Genomic DNA, 24,443 nt, shown 5'->3' on the forward strand with positions numbered 1-24,443 from the left:
TTCTATTCATTTTGAAAATAACTCACATATAGAAGAAAATGAAATTGACTATATATTATCATATTCACAAGGTTTAAATTCATGCAATCGAAAATATCGAAAATTGAGTTTGCAGTTTGGTTTTTTCATAAATTTAAACCAAACCCTTTAATTGATTTTTTATTTAATCTATAACCAAAACACATTTAATCACAATTCAAACAAAACCAAACAAAATCAAATTAATTTCATTTTTATTTTTCTTGTACAAACTTAATTTTCAACTAAAAAACAAATGCAAACTACAAATTGAACTAGAAAACTAAAATAATAAATAATAAAGTTGAAATCAGTGTTGGGCAAATGAAACTTGATATCTTTAATTAAAATTTATATTTATTTTAAGATCTTTCGGTTTTTTTGTTGACCCTCATAAAGTTTTTACATTTGCATGTAAAGTTGCACATAGTTTACTGGACTAGTAGTTTAACCCAATTTAAAAATTGAGCTCCTAATTTGAAAATTCACTAGTTACCTTAGTGATTAGGGCTTTTCTTTTCATAAATCTCACTTGACTGTTTTTCTTTTTATATTTTTTTAAAATATAATTTAAAATTCAATTGGTTGTCTTTTTTAGATTTGTGTCTATATTGCGATTAAGTTAATTAAACGAAATTAATATTTTTTCATTTGTTTAAATAAATAAAAATTAATCGAACGATTTTAGCTTTGGCAACAATATACGCTTTTGATTTAAGTAAATTTAATCTTTTTTATTTTTTATAATTGAAGCAAAATTAAATCGATTGACATTTTAAATTTATGTTTATGTTAAAATAATTTAATATATTTTTATTCATTTAGGTAATTTAAAAGAAACAAGTTGATCTATATTTTAAATTTTTGTTTATGTTGCATTTAACTTAATTAAAATGAAATTAATATATTTTTATCTATTTAAGTTAATTAAAAAAAAATAAATCGACGAACATTTTAATTTTGTGTTTTCTATGCATATGATATCTATGGTTATGTCTCAAAAAATTGAAAGTGGGGTTTTCAGTCTTGACGGCGACGCCTCATTCTTCAACTTCACTAGCCGGCACACCGCCCACTAACCTCCGGCACCACCCGCTTGCCGTCTCCCCTTTCTGTTTTTTTTCTCAGGTAACCTATTTCCCTTGAATATCCTTAGATCTGAATTCTTACATCTAAAAATTTATTTATTTTTTGTTTGTTTTTCTCTTAAATTTTAGCCATTTGAGTTTTTCGGTTGAGGTTAATTCACTTCTAATATATCTTAAAAAAATTAAATTAGGGTTAAAGATTTTATTTTTGGTACCGACTTTGTCAAAAATTGGGGCAAAGATTCAAAGCCAGAGTCATAGCGTGAGTGCATGCCAAATAATTGTCACCCAGTAGCAATACGTGGGCTATTAAGTTGCTCAAAGCGGTGTTGAATTGCTTATGAAATTTCTGTTTGGCAATACAGTTGATTGTTGCATATTGTGAATTTTATTGAAATTGATTGTTCATTTTTTTGAATTTGTTGCAGAATAATTTAGGGTTTACAAGGCTACTAAAATTTTGGAACTATAAGAAAAGAGAACCTCTAGAGGCTATTGTTTGATGTGCTGTTTCCATTTTATTTTGTTGTTGAAATCAGTGAATTTGATAGAATCTAATTGTTCATTTTTATGAATTTTGTTGAATATTTGTATTAGGAAGTAATGGGAAGAAGTGATGCAAGAATGAGAGATGAGCATCGTAAAGGGAGTGGGAGAAGGGATGAGAGAGATAGAAAAGATGATAGAGATAGAAAGGTAGAGAGGCATCATAGAGAGAGTGAAAGAAGGGATGAAAGACATAGGAAGGGAGAGAGACGGCGATATGACTCAGACGAGTCGTCAGATTCTGATGGGCGTAGGGAGAGACGTAGTAGGCGATCAAGGAGAGACGATAAAGAAAAAGTTTCTGAAGTGAAGCAGGAAGTGAGAGATGGGAAGGGAGGAGAAGCTGCAAAACCCCAAACACAATCTGTTGCAGAAAATGTGAATCCGGGTGGTGATCTTGCTACTCTTGGGAGGACTGGAGGGGTTTATATACCGCCCTTCAAATTGGCAAGGATGATGAAAGAAGTTGAGGATAAAAGCAGTTTGGAATATCAGCGTTTAACTTGGGATGCTCTAAGGAAGAGTATCAATGGTTTGGTGAACAAAGTGAATGCTACCAATATAAAGAACATAATTCCTGAATTATTTGCTGAGAACCTGATCAGGGGAAGAGGTCTGTTTTGCCGATCATGCATGAAGTCACAGATGGCATCTCCAGGGTTTACTGATGTATTTGCTGCTTTGGTTGCTGTGGTCAACAGCAAGTTCCCAGAAGTTGGGGATCTTCTTCTGAGGAGGATTATTTTGCAGCTCAAGAGAGCATACAAGCGCAATGATAAGGTGCGTGGGACTATTTCCTCTTCTGTGTTTCTCTTTTATTTATTTGTGTTTTGCATTGTAAAGTTTCTAATTTGTTGAAATATTGAATGCAGCCTCAACTAATAGCCGCCGTGAAATTCATTGCACATCTTGTGAATCAGCAAGTTGCTCATGAGCTTGTTGCTCTGGAGTTGCTTACCATTTTGTTGGAACAGCCTACCGATGATAGTGTTGAAGTGGCTGTTGATTTTGTTAAAGAATGCGGGTCAATCCTTCAAGACCTTTGTCCCAAAGGGTTGCATGGTAAGTTTGGTATTTGGTGTAGCTTTTGAAGCAATATCTAGTCCTACCTTATTACCTTGCTCCACATTAGTGTAAATGAGTTGAGTGCACACGTCGTTGGCCGTAATATTCACACTTGGTGTGTTGTAAGATCGCCTACACCTTAGGGGAACATACAAGCACACAACAAAGAACAAAGGAAGGACAAGGGGAATGTATTTGGGCGTGTGGAAAGTCGAGTGAAAGGGAAGGAAATTTTGGATTTTTTTTAGTTAATTTTCTAACATAAATTGAAAGGATAGTTTAAAGGATAATAATACTTAATTGAATGTGAAAAGATATGAAATGCAAGATGAAGTAAATGAATTCAAAGGATAAGAAATTCACCACCAAAGAATTCAAGTAGAGGTTTGTTTGATGAATGATTTAGAGAATGGTTTGGCTAAACTCTAAACTCACTGAAAATACATTTAGCAAATAAAAAGGTTGTTAAGACACTAGTGCAATCGCCTATTACACTCAGCATAAGAACTTTTGCAATCACAGTTCCAATCCAAGAATCGTAAGAACAACAAAGATTTAAAACATGAATGTCTCGGGATTTTTTTTATCATGAATTCAACCACCTTAAAATAAATCACAATCTAACTATTTATAAAAAAACTAAATATAGAAAGTAACTTCTAAAATTCTAAACCCTAAATGGTGCACGGTTTTGGTCAACACAGAACAGATTTGTAACTTCTCCCATATTCTCCATGATGCTTATAACTTCTCTTTTCCATAACCTCCATGATGCATGTAACTTCCTTCCATGACGAGGTAACTTCTAGGCACGATCTCACTTCTAGGTAGTTGGAGGTTTCTTTCAGCTAGTGGGTGGTTTCTTTCAGCTAGTGGGTGGTTTCTTTGCTTCATGGCTGCCATATGTTAACCTCCCATAATCTTACGCCTTATTCTTGCAACTGTATGATTTTGCTTTGTTCAACTGGCCATTCACTTTCCATGATGTGTCCTGGATGTTGTTGCTCTTTGTTCCTTTGCTACCACGTAATGTTTACCCATGTTTAGGATTTGTTGAGCACATGCTTTACTCCTTCAATACACTTGTTGCAACTTACTAACACATATTTGTCTTTGACTAGCACTTGACCCACAATTAGCAAAACACATTTCTTCTTTCTTTGATTAATTAAGTGTATGCTTGTACTCCCTCAACAGCACACGTTGACACTTTGTTCAACCGTTTGGATCATCATTGTTTTAGCAAAGTAACTTCCAATCTTGTCTTGGTGTTGGATGTGCCTTTGGACTATCGTAGCTCCTTGCTTTGATTTTTTTCAAACCATGTGCAACAATTTTAATCTATTACAAACCGACATATGCTAAACACACGCATTTAGATTCTAACATACTTATTAAACTAAATTAAACTAAACACTTAGCTAGAATTAAAACACAGTACTAGAATCTAAATACTACAAGTTAAATAAGAGATATTAAATAAAACTAAAACATCCTAAATAAACTAAGGCTTCGAAAATAAGATATAATTAAACCAAGGGGAAAGAGACTTGTTTAGTTGCAGATAATTGTTGAGGATGAACTAGCATTGCAAATAAGATTAAATGATGGCTTGATATAATCTATTCGAAAGCTACCCTATGATGTTTTTGATGTCTTTGGATAAAAAAAGCCATGAATAAAAATTGCTCCCAGTTTTGAAATATAGGTGGACCTTGATTTGCAACGTGGTGTATGTGATGTACATTTATTGCCTAGAATTCAAGATATGGTGGTAAGAATTTCGATGCATGCTTTTCTAATAGGTCTGGATCATTGTTATACAAAGAGATACATTTATGTTTTTAATGATGTTCATGTTACCATTTGTTACTTGTTCACAGCCTTGACTTGTGTCATACTTGATATATCTACAGTGGTGCAACATAATAAGAAATGGGGGCTAATTATGTTATGAAGTGCCAAATTATTAGCAAGCTTTTTATTTGAGAGTGTGGACGTGTGGGGCCTAGGAGTGTAAAGAGAGGAAAGGAAAGAATGTAAAGGCATGTGATAAGTGTAATATACGACCTTTCTGATATATTATGTAAAAACTTAATGGGAATGAAAGTTCAATGAAATGTAGTCAGAAAAATCATATGTCAAGGTTCATGTTCATGCTTCTTCAAATTTTGAAGTTTTGGCCTTTAGAAAATTAATAATTAAAGGGTGTTGGAGCCTAATTGCAAGGTGCAAGGAAAAGGCACAAGGTTTTGATACTCAGTAGGTGAGGCACACATTTCTACTTTAAAGCTTATAAAATTCTTTAAAACATATTTGATACTCAACATATTTAAAACATATTACTGAAAATATCTAAAAATATTTTTTATCATTGCACTAAGCTACTAACATAGAAACATAATGCATAATTACACAGAAGGTACCGAAATCTACGGTCTAAGTCATTATGTTAATTATTTTCATTGTAATTGTTTTCACATTTTCATTAAAAAGAAACAAAAAATATAATGGATTTGAGGCTGTTGCGTACCAAGAGACTTGTTCTATATTGGTTGTATGGGTAGGGGATGAAAGGTTTATAGTTCAAATGAGCTCTCTCACCAGTGTACTAGTCTTTTGGGATGAGCTCTCCTGTTTCATCTATGAGAAAAATTTATTGGACCACCTATGTCTTGCATTTTAATCAAACTTGACTACTTAGTATGGAAGTTCTACAATGTTATAACCAATACTTGAATTTCTGACATTGAGGAGAGAGGTATTTTAGTGCTTAACTTCTTTGTATTTGTAATGGACTGGAACAGTCCATTGATATGCTATGACAGTGTAGAGTATAGAAATGTAATGCAAAATTGGAAATTGTATTGGTGAGTTTCAAGAACTTCAACAATAGTGATACAAGTATTTGAGAGGCTTGTTGTAACTCTCCCAACATGAGTTTAGAACTCAATCTAAAGTGTATACAAAATACTTTGATGTGTTTCTCATTTCCCCTCTTCCTCATTCATACTAATTTTCTCTCTCGTAGAACATACCAACTAACGAACTAATACTAAATTATTACTAATATCCCCATATCCAATATATGACAGTATTCCATTTCTACTAATGTGCATAGTATATCTCAATTTAGGTACCTTATTTTCTAAGTTTGTTACTAAGCTGTATTAAGTTTAGTATTTTTGAAAATTTTATGAAAGTTACTATTTTTGATCAAGTGATAAGTGGATCTAGTGCTAGTTCACTAAGTAACATACATAGTTTTAACCCCAAAAGGGGCATTTCACAATATCCAAACATCTCATACTTGTCTTAATTCTTGAATTCTTCAGGCATCTTTGAACGCTTTCGAGGAATCCTTCATGAAGGAGAGATTGACAAGAGGGTTCAGTTTCTGATTGAGGGCCTATTTGCCATTAGAAAGGCTAAATTCCAGGTTTGATGTTATGCTTTACTAATGATGTGTTATTGTCTTATTTTGATTCGTCCTAATGCTGTCTTATTGAAGCTTATTTGGTCCTATGGATATGCAGGGGCATCCAGCTGTTCGGCCTGAACTGGATCTTGTGGAGCCAGAAGATCAACTCACCCATGAGGTATCCCTGGAAGATGAGATAGATCCTGAGATTGGTCTTGGTATGTGAAAATTTGTGTTTCACCAAATTTATTTCTGTATGTAAAGTATTAGCTTGTTTCGAACTTTGTAGAGTATGGTCAGTGATTCTCATCTGCATGTCGATTTCAGATATCTTCAAACAAGACTCAAATTTCCTCGAGAATGAGAAACGTTATGAGGAATTGAAGAAATCAATTCTTGGAGATGAGTCGGAGGATGAGGATGGTTCTGATGCTGGTTCTGATGATGATGAGGATGAAGAAGAAGATGATGAAGATGATGAAGAGCAGCAAATGCAGATAAAGGACGAAACGGAGACCAACCTTATAAATCTTCGAAGAACTATATATTTGACAATTATGTCCAGTGTTGATTTTGAAGAAGCTGGTCACAAGCTGCTCAAAATCAAACTAGAGCCTGGGCAAGAGGTATGCATCCTTTTTTTCTATTTCCTTTACACTCTCCTTAGAGCATTGAAAAATGAATGTTGTGGTGCATTGTGTATTGGTTCTTGTAAGAGGTAGAAGTGGTGGCTTCAATTCTCGTAATTACATAGTTGTGATGGTTGTCCATAAGATTTTATTTTCTTGTTCGTTGGCCTGATGTTTGTTTTATCTGCTTGTTGCAGAGGGCTTTTTAAAACTGTATGCTTTGCATTAACAAATGTGTCCTTGTGTTATTACCATGTGATATTCATCATAAATTATTATTGCAGATGGAGCTATGTATAATGCTTCTGGAGTGCTGCAGCCAAGAGAGGACATATCTTAGATACTATGGGCTGTTGGGCCAACGGTTCTGTATGATTAACAAAGTGCACCAGGAGAATTTTGAGAAGTGCTTTGTTCAGCAATATTCGATGATACATCGCCTTGAGACTAACAAGCTGCGTAATGTTGCCAAATTTTTTGCTCATTTGCTGGGCACAGATGCTCTTCCTTGGCACGTCTTAGCTTACATACGCCTGACAGAGGAGGACACAACGTCTTCATCTCGTATTTTTATCAAGATTCTCTTCCAGGTATTTCAATAATACAGTTTGATGTCACTTGTTATATTGATAACATTTGTGTAGGAGTATCTTGTTCCTTAAAATCCCCTATTTTTATCAAGATCCTCTCCCTGGTTTTATTAATAATGGCTTTTATATATGGTGTGAAGGGTTTTTTAGGCTTTTCTTTGAAGATGTCCATTCTCTTATATTCTTATGCTGATTTATTAATGCAGGAATTGTCGGAACACCTTGGTATACGATTGCTCAATGAACGACTTAATGATCCGACAATGCAAGAGTCGTTGGAGTCAATTTTTCCAAAGGACAATCCCAGGAACACACGTTTTGCGATCAACTTCTTTACGTCTATTGGTCTTGGAGGAATAACAGAGAACTTGAGAGAGTATCTGAAGAATATGCCAAGAATGATTATGCAGCAGAAACCTGAATCAGAAGATGAATCTGGTTCAGGTTCTGGTTCAGGTTCTGATTCTAGTTCATCTGGTTCAGGGTCATCCACTGCCGACTCGGGTTCTGATTCGTCAAGCTCAGACGAGAGTGATAGTGATGATGATAGGCATAGGAAAAAGAGGAAGAATGAAAGCCGTAGTGGTGGTAGAGATAGAAAACGAAGGAAATGAGTTGAAGACTTAACTCTTTGGTGAACGTGAAAGGAAACACACTCTGAAGTTCTGTAAAAAATTTGGTTCGTCTCCTTTGCTTTTCCTTTGCAATTGTAGTTGTCATAGCTTCATTTTCTGCAGATATAACTGTATTTGAGTATTTTATTGTGCTATAAGTTTGCGGTATCGTGAATAGTGCTGCACACAAAATTTGGCAAGAATTGGCTCCCCCTTAATTGAATATCTTGATTGGTTTGTTCTGCTTAACCCCATTTTTGTGATGCCATTAAGAAACAAGAATCAATTCTTTTTGCAATATCTACTTACATGTGCTGGGTTGTGCATGGATTTCATATCTCGAATGTTTTGTATGGCTCAAAATGATCCGATTGGAGCTTTTGAGAAGCTCACTTCCATTTGGTTTGATTCGACAATCAACTATCAGCCTGGGCTGCTGCACGACGTACCCCAGCTTTGTGCCGAGTGCCTAGATTGCTTGAATGCTCCACGTATTTGCTGTATGAGGTGAAAGTTTGTTTTCGCTTTCGATCATCGATGTGGGTGTTATGTCATCTTATTTACAAGTTTATTCCACAATAAATTGGGTTTACGAATAGACGCTCTTGCATCCGCGTCTATACATTCACGTTACTAGAATTATCAATATCGAGGTTTATAAGGTTTCAAGGTTACTAGGATTTTCGAATGAGCACCTAACATTAATGTTGATTCACGTTATTGCTTCTGCGCCTTGTGGTTGTTCCGTTACATAAAAACTCATGATAGCATACAATAAGAACCTACATTTCAGTCAATTCTGCACGAGACATCAAAAAAGTTACATATTTGAGAAAATCAGCAACTTACAGTTGTAACTGTTAGTCTGTTACATTAAATTCTGAATAAAGCAAATTTCTATTTTGGAAAAATTATGTGCCCAGTTCTTAATAATCTCATGTATGTCTTGTTTTTGTTTGTATATGTTATATACTAAAACCAAAAGCGGCATCAACTCTTCTGTTTCCTCAAAATAGATCCTTTAGTGTGGATACTGCTCCTCTTTGCATCTGTTTTCCATGTTTAGAAACCCAACAACTACTTTAGTTCAATGACTTCACCAATCCGACAATTTCCCACAACTACATATAATATTGAGCGCTTCTTTGAATGCACCACTCTACAGCAATCCCTCCTAGGCGACTGTCACGACACAAAGAAACGAGCATAAGTTGTATTTTTCTACACAAACAAGTCGTTTAGTTAAACGTTTTAAGACTCCGTTTTGTATGGTTCAATGTTACATGATTCACAAGTCGCTTCGATAATCGAAAAAAGCGAATCATGGTCGATTTTAGGCTATTTTTGAATTTGAGTGAATCGTGAAGCCATCAGGGCAACTAACTAGCGAATTATGTTGCACTGGTATGGTTTATCTGAACTTATTAGCTCTTATGTAATTTCAAGTCACGTACCTTTTGCCAGCGAAGGGGATCCGGTTTCTTAAGTACCACAACCGAGTCAATCTTTTCGGGATTCTCCATCTTCCATTTGCAGTTAGGGTGCTTAGACCTTTCGTGAGGGCGGTAAATCCCAATGGTTTGCTTGCTACTGCGATCATATCTAACTTTGCTCATATAGTAAATGAAGGGAGCTTGACAAGGGTGTCTGGTTACAGGACGAGTATTGAAAGAATACCCTGTATAATCGGCTCTCTTGTACCAATTCAAGAAGGTTCGAGTAGGCATCTCGAGTTCTCTTGGAGAAATTACACCTCTAATGATTTGAACCACATAGCCCCAAGAAACACTGATAGACCAGTATTTTTTCTTGTCATAGCAAATGCATTGCTGCATTATACTAGCTGAATCCAATTTGACGGACTCAAACAGTTGATGGAGCGATTGGGGCCGTGTCATCCCTGGAAATATCGGCTCCACTATATCGAGGTGGTGGATCGAGACTAATGGTGTCACCGGATGTGCTGCCAGTAACCCCAGTAGATCTCCAAATACATCATACTGCATATACAAAAACATGTGTTCTTATTTACTGTCATAGCTTCTTCCTACATGTTCTGTAGTGTTTTCATGTGTTAGCAACATTGCATTTTTCCAATTTAAGAATCACCAATATGTTCTTATAAGTAGTCTAAAATCATTTACACAAATCAAGTTAATTGGATGAATTTAACATTCTAGTAGTAATTAATGAAGACCACACAGTTATTTATGAACCAACCAAGCCAAAACTAATGTAAGATATTGATACGTATTCAAGTGTTAGATACGTCTAAACATTCAATTTACTACTAAAAGGAAGTGTCTAAGTGTCATACCAATGTCCGAGCATTAAGGATCAAACATGGGTATGTGAAGCAAAATGAAGAGTCCGGGTAACATAGATGTGAATTGCAGCTAATGTTTTCCACCAAGGGTCAACCAGATTTAACTACTTTGTAATCATTAACAAGGGTAAGTTTACTGGTTACATAGATCCTAGTTACGACCCTCCAAAGTCCAAACCTCCGCTCAAATGGGAGTTAGTAAATAGCATTGGGGCAATGAATTATAAAGGAAAGTTGCTAGTGAGGGGTGAATCTAGAAAAAATTTATTACCTGGGCCAATCATCATTTAACTAAGGAAACTACCGAATAATGTAGTAAGTATCAAAGAAAATGAATTGGTATGGTGTAATTAGCGGGAAATGCCTTTATCAAACCACATAAAAGGCCGTGGGTTCAAACACTGAACATCAATTTAACATACTACTTTATTTTTTCATGACCCTGGCCATGACCCATGCCAGCCCGAGTCTAGATACGCCCCTGCCTTGCTACTGTCTTAAAACTAGAAAAAGTACCTTAAAATGGTGTGTTGTGTACCTTAAAGTACCTTAAAAAGCACATGAAAATGAAGAATGGTTTTACCTGATGAAACCCAATTTCTTTAGTAAGAGGAACACCCAACTCAGCCATACAAGCTTGAATCCTATCATCACTACCATACAAAGCAGGATGTCGTTGAAGACATCGATCTTGCATCGAAGCCAATTCCTTAGCCAATGGATAACTTATAGCAAAACCACCACCCCCATAAGCCATAGCATAAGAAAATATGATATTCTGAACATGACTTTCTGAGTTACTTCCTATGTAATAGTATTGTTTATGATCATACTTATTTAGTATCCTTACAACATTTTCTACTACAAAAACTGTATCATCATCTCCCATTACAAACCATCTTACATCTTTCATTCCTAGTTTAAGTGTCTCAGAAACTACCCTTGTAATCCTTAATGCAGATCTACTTCCCATTCTGTTTGTGTACCTTAATTTTGTGGTATCTTCTGACATATGAATTTCAGGTAATTTTTCAGTTTTATTAGTCTTTACTTCTTGGTCTAACCAAACTACCCCTCTTGTTTTGCCTGGTTCCCACCATTGCTTTATGTATTCTTTTCTTGTTTCCCATAACAAGGATGAAGCCGCAATCCCAAACACTATGTGTTTCAATTCTGTCGGTTCTTCATTTCTCGAATTAATCCTTCCTGTAGACGGTAATATAAGACCTTTTCTCGCATTTCGATTATTTTCTTCATTTCTTGGAGGAGGAGGATTTCGATGTAAGGAGGAGTAATTAGGGAAAGATAGAGAATTGTCAAAGGCTTGAAGGGAAGAAATGTTTGTGATCAAAGTGTTTGGACATTGAGGGTGATGATAAATGATTTGTTTGAAAGTATAAATGAAACAAATGGCTGATGTTAAGATGATAATCCAAGATACTAGCTTAATCATTATTAATTAATGTTAATCTTATATGATTAATTAAGTTTTTAATCATGAATAATTGTGACGATAATGATTATAAATTAAGTTTGCCATTGATTAAGTTGTTTGGAAGTGTAAAAAATGTTGTTTGATCAAAAAGAGATTGAAGTTAGCTAAGGATCCTATTCTTTCTCTTTATACAATGCTAAGTGTAGGGTTCTCATTTCTAGTGGTGATGAGTTGTGGAAATTTTATTAACTTAATTAACAAATTGAATTTTCTTTTTTGTTAAATAGACAAATATAGAAAATTGATTAGCTTTTTTTAGAAACTTATATCATTTATCTTTTTTTTATATAATTAAAGCTAATTAAATAATCACTATAATAATTTAGTATTTATTGTAGACACAATAGGTAAGATAATTGCTTAAAATTTGCAATAATATTTATTATAATAATTTTTTAATAAATAATTGATTTTTAGTCTATTTAAGTGTATATTTTGAGGTAAATCATAATTATGTAACAATTGTAATTAAAGCAATCATTCATATAGTTATAATATTATATATTTATAATTATTAAAACTTTACAATAATAATATGATATTTTAATATTATTTTTTAAAATTAGTCTATCTCAAATTTAGCATTCTATTAAATATAGTTAATTGAAAAATATCTAAACATTAATTATAATAAATTACGTCTTGTTATATAAATACATTCAAATCTATTGTTATTTAGAGTGTATAAAGAAAAAACTCGAAAAAAGGAAAAAATTGATCCTAACTATCCAACCCTTCTGCCCAAAATATAATAATTAAAACTCTATTTTAAACTCGATCTGGGACAAGTTTGATTAACTTTTCTCTAGTTATCCTTTTAAGAATGTAAATTATTAAATTGACAAAGATGTAGGATTGATACAACTATACAAGCTTCACAATTTAAGTTACTAAATCTTGATGCTCTTTTATTTACACATAAAGACCATTTTTAAGTTTGAATTATAAATTGTTGAAAATGTTGAATTATAAATTGTTGAAAATATAATAACTTAAATCTAAACTAAAAATAAATTCCAACAACACAACAACTGCATTGGAAGTTTTGGAATAAATATACAAAAACTAAACATACAAACTCTTGGGAAAAAAGGAAAAACAATATGATCTTATTAATAAAAACTTTTTACATTCTGATATTTAAGAATATCATAATTTGTAGTTATAAATAAATCATAACTAATGAAGAAAAACTAATAATACTACTATTCTTACTGATTAATCATACACAAACAAACATCTCTAAAGAGTTGAAAATTGAGGTGGGCATTGTACTATTCAATTGTACATAATTATTTAGTAATCCAAGTAACTAAATAGAGGTATATACTTATTTCCACTGAAGTAATGGATGAGTGGGGATTGGGGTGGTGGGCATGGTTCATGGAAAGGGGAAGGAAAAGGGATAGAAGAAGGGAGAGAAGAAGAGAGGGAAAGAGGAGGGAGAATGAGTCTTTTTTTGTGTTTTTAGTTTTTTAAATGCATTCAATCAGAACATGACATGTACTGTTACTCTAGGTAATCATTACTTGTATGCTCTTTCGTTGCAATTAAGAATAAAAGGTTGGATCTTTGTATAATAAACGTAAGGTTAGCCATTTAATTGCAGACGAGCTAAATGTTGGCCTTTTAAAAATAATTTTTCCTTTTTTGAAATGATATTTGATAAGGCTATTATCAATATTCTAATCAATATAATGATCAGAGAGTCTTGCAAAAGACGATCTCTGTAAGAGACATATCCCACAAGAAACTTAACTTATTTTAATATTAAATAAAAAAATTCGTAACAAACTTACTTCACAATACGCATGTACATTTTAAAATAACTTATTATCTCAATCACGCAAAAACGGCTACCTAAATCTGCTGTCAAAGATGATTTGTCAACATTCACCTATAATCAGAACATCAATCACAATAAAAATAGAAGAGTTAATAATTGAATTCGATAAATTTACATCTCAAAATCAATCAAAAAATAACGTTTAATTAAAAAAGCAACATACAAGTAGACATTTTAAATAGTTAAAGTAGGCATAAAATATGGCTATAGTATATGTTTTTGTATATATAAGTAAAAATTTTTGCAAACTGAAGTACATATTTTTACTTAGTTTAAGTAGGCATTTGAACAAGTTATAGTTGACATTTTAAATAGCTATGATAATTAATAGGTGTTTTTGCATATTAAAGTATATGTAATTCTTAATGAAGTTTTGAATGGTTGAGGTAGACATATTGAACTAGCTATACAAGTAATTTTGCATATTGAAGTAAACATTTTTTTAATAGTTATAGTAGGTATTTTTGTATATTGAAGTAGGTATTTTTGCATTCTGTAATACTTTTTTTTTTTACGTGAAAGTAGACATTTTAAATAGTTAACTTAGACATTTGAAATGGTTATCAAGATGTTTTTGCATATAGAAGTAGATGTTTTTATACACTAAAGTAGGTGCTTTTACATATTAAAGTAGATAATTAAACTAGTTAAAGTAGGTATTTGAATCAGATGTAGTAGGTTTTTTGTTTACTACTGTGGGTGTTTTGGGTATGTCAAATAGAGGTTTATAATATGTTAAGTAGGTGTTTTGGGTATGCCAAGTAAGGGTTTATAATATGCCAAGTAGGTGTTTATAGTTTGTCAGGTAGGTATTTAGGGTATGTCAAGTAGATGTTTATGTTATGTCAAATAGGTTTTTAGTATATGTAAATTAGGGTTTTAAGGTATATTAGTTAGTTTAGGGTATATTAAGTAGGAATTTACAAGCAGAGGTTTAGGGTATGTCAAGCAGGTGTTTAAGCTATATCAATTATAAAAATAGACTCTAAAGTTGATAATGATAAAAGTTCTTCATGATTTGATTTACCAAGCTGTTTTGCTTCTAGTTATGAGATTTCTGTAGGTGAGAAGAAAAAAAAAGGAAAAATGGAAAATAAAAAAAAACTGAAAATGGTGAAAAATTGAATGATGCTAATAGTTATGAATCAATCAAATCATAATGACGAAGAGAAAAAAATTGAAATGGCGAAAAATTAACTCTAAATTTGATGAAGATGATACTATGGAACTTTTCTTGAATCAATCCCGTATAAAAATAGAATCTAAATTTGATGAAGATGTTAATAGTTCTTCAAGTTTGATTTACTCACCCGTATTTCTACTGGTTATGAAATTTCGTTAAGGGAGAATAACAGAAAATGAAAATGAAAAAAAAAATAAATGAGTACATATGCATCACAATTACTGTTTTAAGTTTACTTTTTATTTTGATTTTTCTTTTTTTTTTCCTATGGTGTTGACCTAAAAAAAGTTTGTCTCTTTGAAATATTGTCACTCTCACCAATTTGTGTAAAATGATACTGATTATAAAATTTTAAAAATAAAATATTTGTTTAATAGTCCCTCCAATTCACAATTACTATCCCATTTTTTTATTTGGTAAGTCACCTCAAATGTTCAATTTTTATTTTAGTCATGATTTTTTTACCTGTTTACCCTTAAATTACAAAAATACCCTCATTTAATTTTATTAACCCTCTAAACAAACAATTAAAACCCTATAATTAAACGCCTTAATATCCACCTAATTAACTACTCCCTCATTTTTTTTAGAGATATTTTACATGGTAGTAACAAACTTTTGCGAAAGGCCAGTAGTAGCAAATCTTTAAAAAATTCTACAAAATAGCTTGTACTTTTGGAATTTCACAACTTAATGTATAATTTAACATTTTTTGGGTATTAATGTTACGACAACTTAAATTCCAAAAGTACAATGCTATTTTGTATAATTTTAAGCAAAGAAGGTTATTGAATTTTAAGGAAAGAAGACAAGGACAAAAACAAAATTTCACAACTTAACGTATAATCTAACATTTTTTGGGCATTAATGTTACAGCAGCTTAAATTCAAAACTACAATGCTATTTTGTAGAAACTTTTTTTAAGATTTGCTATAACCGATCTTTCGCAAAAGTTCGTTACTACCCTGTAGAATATTCTTTTTTTTTAATAATCCTTCTTCTAGATTCGTCTAAAACCTAACACTCTCCCTCTTTGCCTTCTATTCTTCTTTCGTGTTCTTGATCTCATTTATGTTCTTCATCTTCTTCCTGTTGTCTGAGGCTTTGGTTCATCTTCTTCGTTCTCACTGAGGCTATGTTCTTCATCTTCTTTGTTCCTCATTCTTCATCTACTCTCTCTATCTTCTCTTCATCTCATAAATCCTAGATCTACTTTCTAATCTTTTCATCTTAGATAAAAGCCCTAATTTTTTCTTAGATCTACTTTCTTTTTTTGGCGATTTTGGTGTAAACCCTAGATTTTTTGATGTGCTTTATCTTCATCTTCTATTCTGTTCATCTTAGATAAAAGCTTTAGATTTTAATTTTGAAGTTAAACAATGGGTTTACGGTTTTCTCTCTGCCTTGAGATGATTTGTTGCGTTTTTTTTACATTTGCTGGTGATGATTTTGATGATTTGTTACGATGATTTTAAATTATCTATGTGTCCCAAAAGTGTGTTTATATATTGTTCCTCCCAAAAGTATGTTATGTTTTGTTTCTATTACTGTTTGTTGACTGTTGGGTTGTTGTTGGCATCATTGTTGATTAATGCTCGGTTGTTGTTGACTGGATTGTTATTTAATGCTAGCTGGATTGTTCATTGAATTCTCCTTTTGAGTTTAATAGAAATGGAGGAAAAAAATTACATTTTAATTGCTTTTCTTAATCTCAATTACTTGTACATGTGACCCACTATTTTTAGGTGGTTTCTCTAATATTTGTGCCCAAGCGAATGAGATAATAGTTGTGAATTGGAGGGGTATAAAAATAAAAGAGTAAAATAAAATTATTTGTTTGCATTTAGAGTTTAATAGAAATGGAGGAAAAAAATTATTTGTTTGGAGTGATATCATATGAGTTCAATTGATTATAGCCACTACCTTCACCTAAATGCAAACAAGAAGTATGAAACAATTACCTTTATATATGAAATCATCTTCCTAAGCAAACAAAAGAGTCTTTTCTCGGTCTTCTCATTCCCTTTCTTTTCCTCCCCTTTTATTTTGCCTTTCTTTTCTCTCTTAATTTGCTAATCAAACATAGTGTTTAATGATATTCTTTTCTTTTGTAATATATTAATGAATTTAAATTAAAAGGTCACAATTCCAATTAATTATGTGCTAATCTTTGTTATATGGACTCTTAGCTTTTACCTTTTTTAAGTACTCATGCCAAACCCTTTACATTTGGACACTTCATAATATAGCTTATTCGGACACTTTGAATACATACCTAAATTGAACATGGATATAAGAGCCCATGTATCATTTATTTGAAGATCAACACTAATTTATTAACAATTAAATAACTAATTTTCACGCCATGTTCTACACAAAAGTCTTTTTTAATTAGTACATTATAGTATCAAATTTGAGCTACATTGCATCGGAGATATACAACAAAAAAACCATAACACGACTGTCAATAAACCAATTCAACCAAAAGTTTAAGCTGATGACTGATGTCCCAACATATGTTATATACTCTAACAACAATCTAACAAACACGAAAAACACAAATTTTCTACTTGCTACCTAAAGCAATACGCGATCTAAGACTGGTGTTGCTTTTAGGAGAATCAATACTAACAGCAAAATCATAATCCCTGCTGTTCTTAGAACCATTAAGTTTCCAATCAACTCTAGGTTGTTGTTGCACAACCAAAATCGAAACCTGAGAATTCGAAGAAACTAATGTATCAGCCAATGAACCAATTTCCGGGCTATCACTCCAAACACCAAGCCCTTGTATGGCTGCACAATCTTCTTCATGATATCTTCCTACAACAAATAAATCTGTTGTATTTTCCAATGATAATACTGCTTTTGTTGTCCCAATCCCATCTTCTACGACCTTTTCTCGAACACAAATTCTTTCGTGTCCTTTCGATTTCATATGGAATTCTCTCATTACTCTCATATCTTCTTGCACTTCTCGAGTTTCGTAGGGTCTTGGATCTTTTAACCATATGACAGTAAGCCTTACATTCGGGTGTTCTGCCATTCGCCTAGTTAATGCTAACGCCTCATGATCGTCTGTTCCTCCTACGAAAAGTGTTACAATTTGATATGTTTGGTGACTATTAATCGAGAAACGATCTAAACCTTTCATTCCAACACCCTGTTCAGATGGTACTTTACTGATCAATATAGCAATCGAACAAGGAGATTCTCGAAGAATTCTTTGATTTATACTCCTTAATTGTTGATCGGAGAAATCAACATTACCATCGATCCCCCATTTTTTATGAAAAGGGACGATTATAAGACTTGTCCTCTTATCATGTGCGAGAGTACATATGTCGTTGTGCATACTCTTAGACGGTGTAACAGACACGAACTGTTGCACACGAGCATACCCTAGACAATCTTGCTCGAATTGTTCTAAGGCATTTACCACATGATCAAAAAGACCGAAATTATCAGCTTTTTTCTTGTATTCATGGAGTGGTGCTAAGATCGGAATGGCACTTCCTTTAAGCTGTATGAGTTGAAGGGCAAAAACCGAGATTGATCCCCCTGATTTGTTGAATTTCGACACTTCTAAGATGTCGAGCATAGCAGGCATATTGTCTTCATTGTGGATGCATACAAGAACTTGAAGATCACCATGGTCACCTAATCCCATTACCTTTCTTTTTCTAACTGTATTGTATTTTGAGGATGGATCATATAACCATTGTATTAGTGGAAATGCAATTCCGGTGAAGAATACTATGTTTAGCATTGCCAATGAAAATAATCGATCATCCAAAAGCTATCAAAAATTACAATTGGATTATAATTAGATAAATATCCTTGTTAGAAGTAATAATCATCATACATTGAATAAAATAGATTTTTATGAAAAACAATTCCTTGAAAACTTTCCCTTTTCATCATTATGTGTTTATACCATATTTGTTTCAGCAAGTCTTGTATTGGACCGTCTTACCATGAGATAACCCATTAGTAAACAAATCAGCTTTACCCAATCAGACCCTTATCCGCCCTAATACATAGGTCTATAATAAACATTCAATGATTGACCCTTATTCCTCAACATGTTCTTCATTTGACTATGAATTCATTTCATATATTTCAACTTGTTATTATTGTCAACATTTATATTTTTTTAAGGGCATCATCATCATCTTTGTATCCCGCATAAGAACTATGATCGAAATCTGAGGAGGGAAGAAAGGCGACAACCCATACCAATAAGGCAATTAAGGAGGATGCGGCCAAAGAGTCCCTTGACTTATTTTTACTTATTTTCATCAAAGCTAGGCAAACAAAAAACAGAGAGGTAATAACACAATGACTACATTAATGACCCGTTTGATTGTTGGTACTGATCGACGTTAATAAGAATGATTAATTTATAACGTGAATTTTCATGAAACATACCATGTTATTCACATTTTCATATAGTAACACAGAGAAATGAGATGATTAGAGGTAAACAAGCATTATCAATTAATTTGTCAAGAGATTTTCCTACTAAAATTATGCTATTTTACATAACATTTGCACCCTTTAATACCTACTACCAAACGGGCCGTAAAAGTATGAAGACAAATATGTGTTATCATACCTTTTGATCCTTCCAAACAGCAAAAGTAGCAATCTCCATAATACCTTTAAAAGTCATCATAAAACCAAGAGGAACAGCATCTTCAAGTGAAACTCCAACAGCAATGGATGAACCAACAGTCCCCAAAAACTTACCTATTTGACCAAGCACAAGAATTATCTCTACTCCCAACATTGAGTATGGATTTTTTGCCAAATACTTTGTTCTAATCCTCCATCCATTCATACTACAAAACAATGGTAAAAGCACACCAGATGTAAACAACTCCAGCTTTTGGACCAATGCTGAGCCCAATGGAGGCCCATGCGGCAAAGAAAGCCCAAACAAAAATGCTGAAAATCTCTGGCCCACTCTTTCACCCCAATGCCAAGACACCATCACAATAGCCAAAATCACTAAAAAATGTGTTTGTTTCATTGGCATACCTTCTGGAGTTCTCCTAACAATAGAAAGTATTAAGGGTCTAAACCCACAAAATAAAACTAGATAATATAAACTTATGCTAATTGAAGTCATCCATTTGGGGGGTAGATTAGGGTTTGTAGTTGGGCTTAACCAAATAAGCCCGAAAGTAGTGGTTAAAAGCCCAAATATATCAATAACTAAAGAGGATGATGAGGCTAATCTACCCATTTCAGAGTTAATGATTTTGAGATCATGTAAGTAGCTACTTGTTACCATAAAGAAGGTTAAAGAATTGAAAAGGATCATGATTCGAATACCCGAAAAAAGGCTTTGATCGAGCTCGAATCGAGTACGAAGAAAGAAAAAGGCTAAAGCTCCTAACATAAGGGAAAAGAATACACCAGAAAATGCAATGAGAATTGATTTAGGACCACTTTTACGGATTGCACTCATATCAATCATAACTCCTGATATGAACATTTGTAGCATAAATCCAAAGCTTGCTATTGTCTTTAGAACGTAGCTTGCCGGTGGTGGGAAATATACGCTTAGCCAATATGGAATTCGACCTAATACTGACGGGCCTATAATAAGTCCTGCCTGAATTCAAAATCATATACATATCTTTAGTTCATATAAAAATTTAACTATCTCATTTCAACAAATAATTTTATGTCATGTTGGGAAACGATTATTTCATTTCAAATTACAAAATTCAATTATGAAATTATAAATGAAAAATTTGACAATGATAACGTTTGGGAAGTCATTTTCAAATTCTCATCTTTAAGTACTTTAAAAAACATTGGTGGAATTCTTTCAAATCCAAATTTAAAAATTTTTAATTTGTCAAACAATAAATTTGAGTCAATTTTAAATTTTCAAATTAAATCATCGTTCCCAAACATAATCTTAAGAATGTTAAAACTAGAGTTGTGTAGTTGTTTGAGTTTGTTTAAAAAGGGTTACACTCGTGAAATTACTAATGCTTTGTTTGGAAATCATGATTCATTTGAAAATATAGATTTGACTCAACTTTAATGTTTGTCAAATAAAAAAGAATTCAAATTTGGATTTAAGTCACTCCACTATTGTTAATATTTGTTATAAAAGTAGTTAAAATTTACAATATGATTTTATAATTAAAATCTACAATTTAAATTGAAATGCTTGTTTCCAAACACAACATAAATGAAAAATGAGTATGGAAAAATAACTAGCTAAAATGAGCTATTTACACATCTCTTGATTTAGAGTTAGAATATTGTACAATATGTAGTGTCCATTGTCCAAACATAATACTCCCTCCAATTTAGAATACTTGTCTCATTTGAATTTTTGATATTTTATCGATCACTCTTAATTTATATTCTATTTTTAATTTAGATAGATGTTGAAATATAGTTAAGTGATATCTTGTTCAATTCGTCTTAATATAAATTTTATTAATATCAATTTGTTTATAATTTTTAATTATGCTCGATTAGAGAAATTTAGAATTGAATTAGTGTATTAAACATAGTTAAAAACCATATGTGATAATTGTTGTGAATTGGAGGGAGTAAGTTGAAGCCTGAGATTGACGAACCTTATAATTTGCACTCTATTTTGTAATATAAAAAACATGGGTTAAGGTTGGGTTATGTCAAATGACGATTGATGTAAGGGGTATTTGATAAATGGTTTATAGTTATGATTCAATTCAATATATCAAATGTTTTAGAGCAACAATTAAATACTGATTTTTTTTTTATTATTAAAAGTAATATTTATAGTTATGATTCAATTCAATATATCAAATTCTAAGTTAGATATACAAACTTGTTATAATAAATTACATAAATATTTTACCTCATTTGTCTCCAATTTTTTTAACAAAATCAAATTTTAATTAGGTAAAAATTATCATGTACACTAAAATAATTCTATTTGTCATGACTTTTCTAAGAATGTCATTTGTCATTTTCCAATATTTTTATTAGTATGTATGATATGATGGTTTTTTAGTCAGTTGAAAATATAATATAAAATAAAAACGCTAATCTAATGAGAAAATTTCATTAGTTTTTGGCTTATTGACCCACTTTTTCCCTTATAAACAGCCTAACAAAATGTTAACTTTTTAGCAAAAAAACCAATTAACATTTTTATGATCAATAAAAAAAAGATAATGAAAAAAAAGGCTTACAAGAATTTGGGCGACGGTCATACTTTGGCGTAATGGTTGAAGTATGAAAAAAACAGCTCTAGTAGTAAAGAAAATGAGGGAAATTTGAACCAATATTAATGGAGTTGGATAACTCAAAGGATCATCTCCATACCAAAATCCACGAGAACTTATTCCCCTTATATATTGACATAACAATTTATCCTTAAATACATTTCCCATTGACCACCATTGTTTTGGATTCAATTCTTCATGTAATGACATTTTTCTTTTTTCTTTTTTTTTTCCTTTTTTCTTCTTATTCAAATTTTATAATAAGTTTTTGATAATTCATTAATTCATATTTTAATTTTAATTTCCCTCTTGATTACAATAAGTAATCATCAATAGGGAGGCAAAAGTAAAAAGTTTCCAAAGATGGTGAAAAAAAAAAAAACAAAAGTTAATTTGGATTATGAGAAACATAATAAGATAAATGATTGAACTAGATTTACTCCTTAAAATTAGTATTTGTTTAAGGGTATGGAAGAAAATCAACCATTAATGGTAATTAATTGTGTATGTGTAATAGTGAAATTCCTACATCTTCGGTTTTTCTTTTGTTAATGACCTAAAAAAATTATTATCAGTCATACGATATAATTACACAATAAATTTAGACCCTAACATTACTTCTCAATGCAATATTATTATTACCACTATATATCCATCTTGGACTATTAAATACGTAATATATTGCTATTTCTCAATGCAATATTAGATGCCTTTTAATAATACTTAAATAAGTATAAAAAGGTCAAATTTTCATAATTTTTACAGATAAATAAATAATAGATAAAGTGATGCTTACACATCATTGAAATTTAGTGAAATGAATAAAATTGAATTGGTTTAAATTGAACTGATTATATAAACAAAATAGAGTACAATTGAATTAATTGGATGAATCCGAACGAAACTGAAGTGCTGATGACATTTACGATTAATTATAAAATCCTTAAGGAAGTATATTATAATAATAATAATAATAATAATAATAATAATAATATAATCTTTGATTAGCTGTTAGCTCTTCTTGTGATGCATATGAAGAGTGGGTTTGGGAAACCCTTTCTAGAAGGTAGGCCCTTGTTCCATACTGATGCAATTCTCACTTGGTGTTGTTCCTTCAGCCTTTGTATCTTTTTTGTTGGTAAATAATATAATCTTTAATGCTCCAATAGCTTTAAGTTGGGTTTTTAAGAAGATATACAAGGTTAAAGATAGACTTGGTCAATGGGTGCATAATGGATCTTACTCCATCAAAGAAGTCTATCATGAGCTTTTAGGGGCTGGGCAACCAGTTGATTGAGCGAGTTTTGTATGGAATAGAAGTTCTATTCCTAAAGTTAGATTTATATTATGGCTAGTTGTGAATGAGAGATTGAAGTCTAGGGACAAGTTGGTTGCATTAGGGCTCATCTCTATCGACGTTTGTCCATTATGTGGTTTGATATTAGATTCTAACACTCATTTTTTCTTTGCTTGTATCTATAGCCTTCAATGTCTTCGAGACATTTTGACATGGTTGGATATTAGGATTGTTAGTGATTTCCTTGCTGATTTTACATCTTGAAAGTGAAAGTGTGTTACAGCTAAGAGGAAGTTGCTACTATTGCACTATGCAGTCTTACGTATGAGATTTGGTGTGGTCAGAATGATTCTGTTTGGAATTTCAAAGTTCCTATGGTAAATAGGGTTACTCGTCAGGTGAAATTTGCAGTTAAGAGTAGAATTTTACATATTCCAATCAAAAGCGTTAATATACAACGCCCTTGGATTAGGAATCTTTTTGATTTTGAGTAAATAGCTTATACTGTATAGTTATTTACTTTTGTCTGTTTCTGGAGTTCTATTACCCTTATGCACATGAATAGTGAAAGTCGGAAAACCCTTCTTAGAAGGTGTTCCCCTTAGTGGTACTATTTATACTGTTTTGATCTGGATTGATGAAATTTTTTCTTCTTTCAAAAATAAAATAATAATAAAACAACTAATTATTAACCTTATGGAAGTATATATGATGTTATAGACATATAATAGATAATACCCGTGAGATGCATTCGGCTTTATAATAATTTTTTTGCGAATTTAATTTAATATAAAGTTCAAGAAATAAATTTGTACTTTATTATCATATTGCATATCACTTTTGCAAAAATTAATTTGAATTAATGCATTGTTAAATATTTTATTTATATTAGCTATATAATTTATCCATCAAATCAAACAAAAAAAAATTATTTATAATTTACATGAAAAAAAAATTTATATAGAATATTATTATATGAAAAAAAAATTCCTTCGAATAAAATGTAAGAGTTGTTTTGATAACTCATTAATTTATATCAGTAGCTTAATTTCCTTCATTGTGAGTTGATTCAACCGGTGGT

The 24,443-nt window shown here is 31.9% G+C and overlaps 3 protein-coding genes across 5 annotated transcripts; 1 reads left to right on the plus strand and 2 right to left on the minus strand.

Moving 5' to 3' along the window:
* The first annotated feature begins 965 nt into the window (after positions 1 to 965).
* LOC130826417 (uncharacterized) lies at positions 966 to 8,220 on the plus strand. Of its 3 annotated transcripts, none has more exons than XM_057692001.1 (8): positions 966 to 1,146; positions 1,535 to 2,432; positions 2,525 to 2,714; positions 6,053 to 6,156; positions 6,254 to 6,356; positions 6,466 to 6,764; positions 7,052 to 7,357; positions 7,564 to 8,220. In XM_057692001.1, the coding sequence occupies exons 2-8, from the start codon at positions 1,710 to 1,712 to the stop codon at positions 7,969 to 7,971; spliced, it is 2,133 nt and encodes a 710-aa protein (XP_057547984.1). In that variant the 5' UTR covers positions 966 to 1,146; positions 1,535 to 1,709; the 3' UTR covers positions 7,972 to 8,220. The 3 variants fall into 3 exon arrangements, with proteins under 3 accessions (XP_057547984.1, XP_057547983.1, XP_057547982.1); XM_057692000.1 differs by having other exon boundaries at positions 1,704 to 2,432; XM_057691999.1 differs by having other exon boundaries at positions 982 to 1,146; positions 1,708 to 2,432.
* Positions 8,221 to 9,048: 828 nt separating this feature from the next.
* Positions 9,049 to 11,750, minus strand: LOC130826577 (uncharacterized). The gene is made up of 3 exons (XM_057692158.1): positions 10,881 to 11,750; positions 9,426 to 9,971; positions 9,049 to 9,153 (listed from the first exon to the last, which is right to left on the minus strand). Exons 1-3 carry the CDS (start codon positions 11,748 to 11,750, stop codon positions 9,049 to 9,051), a joined length of 1,521 nt encoding a protein of 506 aa, XP_057548141.1.
* Positions 11,751 to 13,477: 1,727 nt separating this feature from the next.
* LOC130826579 (cation/H(+) symporter 13-like) lies at positions 13,478 to 22,275 on the minus strand. The gene is made up of 7 exons (XM_057692159.1): positions 22,033 to 22,275; positions 19,440 to 20,444; positions 17,392 to 18,620; positions 17,273 to 17,282; positions 16,783 to 16,893; positions 13,639 to 13,689; positions 13,478 to 13,519 (listed from the first exon to the last, which is right to left on the minus strand). Exons 1-7 carry the CDS (start codon positions 22,273 to 22,275, stop codon positions 13,478 to 13,480), a joined length of 2,691 nt encoding a protein of 896 aa, XP_057548142.1.
* Between the last annotated feature and the right edge of the window lie 2,168 nt (positions 22,276 to 24,443).

The sequence above is a fragment of the Amaranthus tricolor genome, chromosome 11 (genome assembly GCF_026212465.1).
Source record: "Amaranthus tricolor cultivar Red isolate AtriRed21 chromosome 11, ASM2621246v1, whole genome shotgun sequence".
In the NCBI taxonomy this organism is placed as follows: domain Eukaryota; kingdom Viridiplantae; phylum Streptophyta; class Magnoliopsida; order Caryophyllales; family Amaranthaceae; genus Amaranthus; species Amaranthus tricolor.

Excerpts from the sequence above, each read along its gene's own strand:
- LOC130826579 (XM_057692159.1), bottom strand. The coding sequence starts at position 22,275 with ATGTCATTACATGAAGAATTGAATCCAAAACAATGGTGGTCAATGGGA. Across the intron at positions 20,445-22,032 it reads TGACCGTCGCCCAAATTCTT|GCAGGACTTATTATAGGCCC; the intron begins GTAAGCCTTTTT and ends TTTTGAATTCAG. Across the intron at positions 18,621-19,439 it reads CTGTTTGGAAGGATCAAAAG|CTTTTGGATGATCGATTATT; the intron begins GTATGATAACAC and ends AATTTTTGATAG.
- LOC130826577 (XM_057692158.1), bottom strand. The coding sequence starts at position 11,750 with ATGATTAAGCTAGTATCTTGGATTATCATCTTAACATCAGCCATTTGT. Across the intron at positions 9,972-10,880 it reads AAGAAATTGGGTTTCATCAG|TATGATGTATTTGGAGATCT; the intron begins GTAAAACCATTC and ends TTGTATATGCAG. Across the intron at positions 9,154-9,425 it reads ATCCCCTTCGCTGGCAAAAG|TCGCCTAGGAGGGATTGCTG; the intron begins GTACGTGACTTG and ends GTGTCGTGACAG.
- LOC130826417 (XM_057692001.1), top strand. The coding sequence starts at position 1,710 with ATGGGAAGAAGTGATGCAAGAATGAGAGATGAGCATCGTAAAGGGAGT. Across the intron at positions 2,433-2,524 it reads CATACAAGCGCAATGATAAG|CCTCAACTAATAGCCGCCGT; the intron begins GTGCGTGGGACT and ends TATTGAATGCAG. Across the intron at positions 2,715-6,052 it reads TTGTCCCAAAGGGTTGCATG|GCATCTTTGAACGCTTTCGA; the intron begins GTAAGTTTGGTA and ends TGAATTCTTCAG.